This window comes from Sinocyclocheilus rhinocerous, unplaced genomic scaffold (assembly GCF_001515625.1).
Source record: "Sinocyclocheilus rhinocerous isolate Xijiao unplaced genomic scaffold, SAMN03320098_v1.1 scaffold419, whole genome shotgun sequence".
NCBI lineage: Eukaryota > Metazoa > Chordata > Actinopteri > Cypriniformes > Cyprinidae > Sinocyclocheilus > Sinocyclocheilus rhinocerous.
Window position 1 is genome coordinate 1808723 of NW_015653519.1, and position 1501 is coordinate 1810223.

The 1501-nt window shown below is 37.1% G+C and overlaps 1 protein-coding gene across 6 annotated transcripts in view; it reads left to right on the forward strand.

Moving 5' to 3' along the window:
• The window catches only part of LOC107716455 (sterile alpha motif domain-containing protein 14-like), a 14525-nt gene that overhangs the window by 2307 nt on the left and 10717 nt on the right, over nt 1–1501 (forward strand). For all 6 annotated transcript variants that reach the window (XM_016522908.1, XM_016522909.1, XM_016522907.1 and 3 more), the window contains one exon: nt 427–476. In XM_016522908.1, coding sequence (XP_016378394.1) covers nt 434–476 — 43 coding nt within the window. In that variant the 5' untranslated portion in view covers nt 427–433. The remainder of the gene's footprint in view (nt 1–426; nt 477–1501) is intronic.

The following is a 1501-nucleotide window of genomic DNA, read 5'->3' on the forward strand; positions in this document are numbered from 1 at the left end:
TTTATGTGTGTGTGTGTGTGTGTGTGTGTGTGTGTGTGTGTTTTGTGCCCCTACTAAAAGGGTTTGTTTATGTGAATTTACCAGAACTAGAGTATGTAATATAAAATACTACACATAAAATAGCACTTGGTTTCCCTATAATTCAACTACAATAATTCAGAAATTTTACATTACATTACATTACAGTACATTACATTAAAAAAAGTACTGAGCTTGGTCAATTATTTTCAGTTAATTTAATTTAGTGGTAGTTTGAGGAGCAGATTTTAGAATCAGCATTGCACACACAAAAAGAACAAATGTTAGCACTTTTCAATTGATCAGTTGATCCCCACTTGAAAAGCACAGACTGCCACTGCTCTGTTTGTGGCCAAGAAATGTTTTCTTGTCCATATGCATTTAAATTGTAAAGTTTTACTCTTTCAGATTGAAGATGTCCTCCACTCCGCTGGCCGAGGCAGAAGAGGATGTGTTTGGTGAGTGACCTCTCCCGTCTGCCCATCCCCTCCCCCCTCCATTAATGTCCAGATCTTCATTTCCACACTCCCAATGCACTAAGCGCATTACAGGAGAGAGCAGCTACAGTCTGGCCTCTAAAAGCACCAGGGGCTATGATTCTCTCTGAGCATGTGCACTGGTTGGTTTTAGAGTCGTAAATATTTTATTAAACATTTTTGTGAATTTTTAGATGCCATCTATATCATGGTTGGGGAATGATGGTAGATGTAATGGGCACATTTAAGAGTTTGGCTTCACAGGATTTTTGTACAGGCTTTGAAGGTGCAGCTTGCTGAGTCAGTGTCTACGTCACCACAGGAATTAGTGCTGAAAACAAGTTGGGAGAAGAAAGGTTGCATTGGAATAGAGTAGAACCGTGTGACAGGGTTTAAAATACAAAATTTTTATAAGCATGTTCCCACTCCCCATAAGCAGCCTACAACAGAGAATGCATTAGTGCCCACTTTTCTGTGGCGTTGATTCCGGAAGTATTTTTTCCATTTATTTTTCCTATAGGGATTTATTTTTAAAAGTCTTTGTTAAAGCATTATAAGCCATGAACCAAGCCAACCAGCTACGAAGTGAATCACACCATTACATATTTTATTTGAAGCAAAACAATATTTGAAAATATGACAAAAAAAACCAAGGTACAAGATTGTGAAGGGATAGTTCACCCAAAATGAATTTCTTTAATCTTTTTTACTCTTGTCATTCTTTCATCATTTACTCACCCTCAAGTTGTTGAAACCAGTATTTTTTTTTGACATTTTGAAGAATGCCAAACAGTTGACGGCCATTGACTTAAAGGGGTGGTTCACTGGTTTTTTTCTAGGCTTAATTGTGTTTATGGGGTGCAGTCTAACATGTGTTAATGCTTAGTTTAAAAAATTGTTGCTAATATCGCTTATCTGAACTTGTGCAAGCACGGCTTTTGATGGTAGGCCTATGTTTTTTGTTTGTTGTTGTCTCATACTTTTAGATACGCTGTTATTTGTAAATG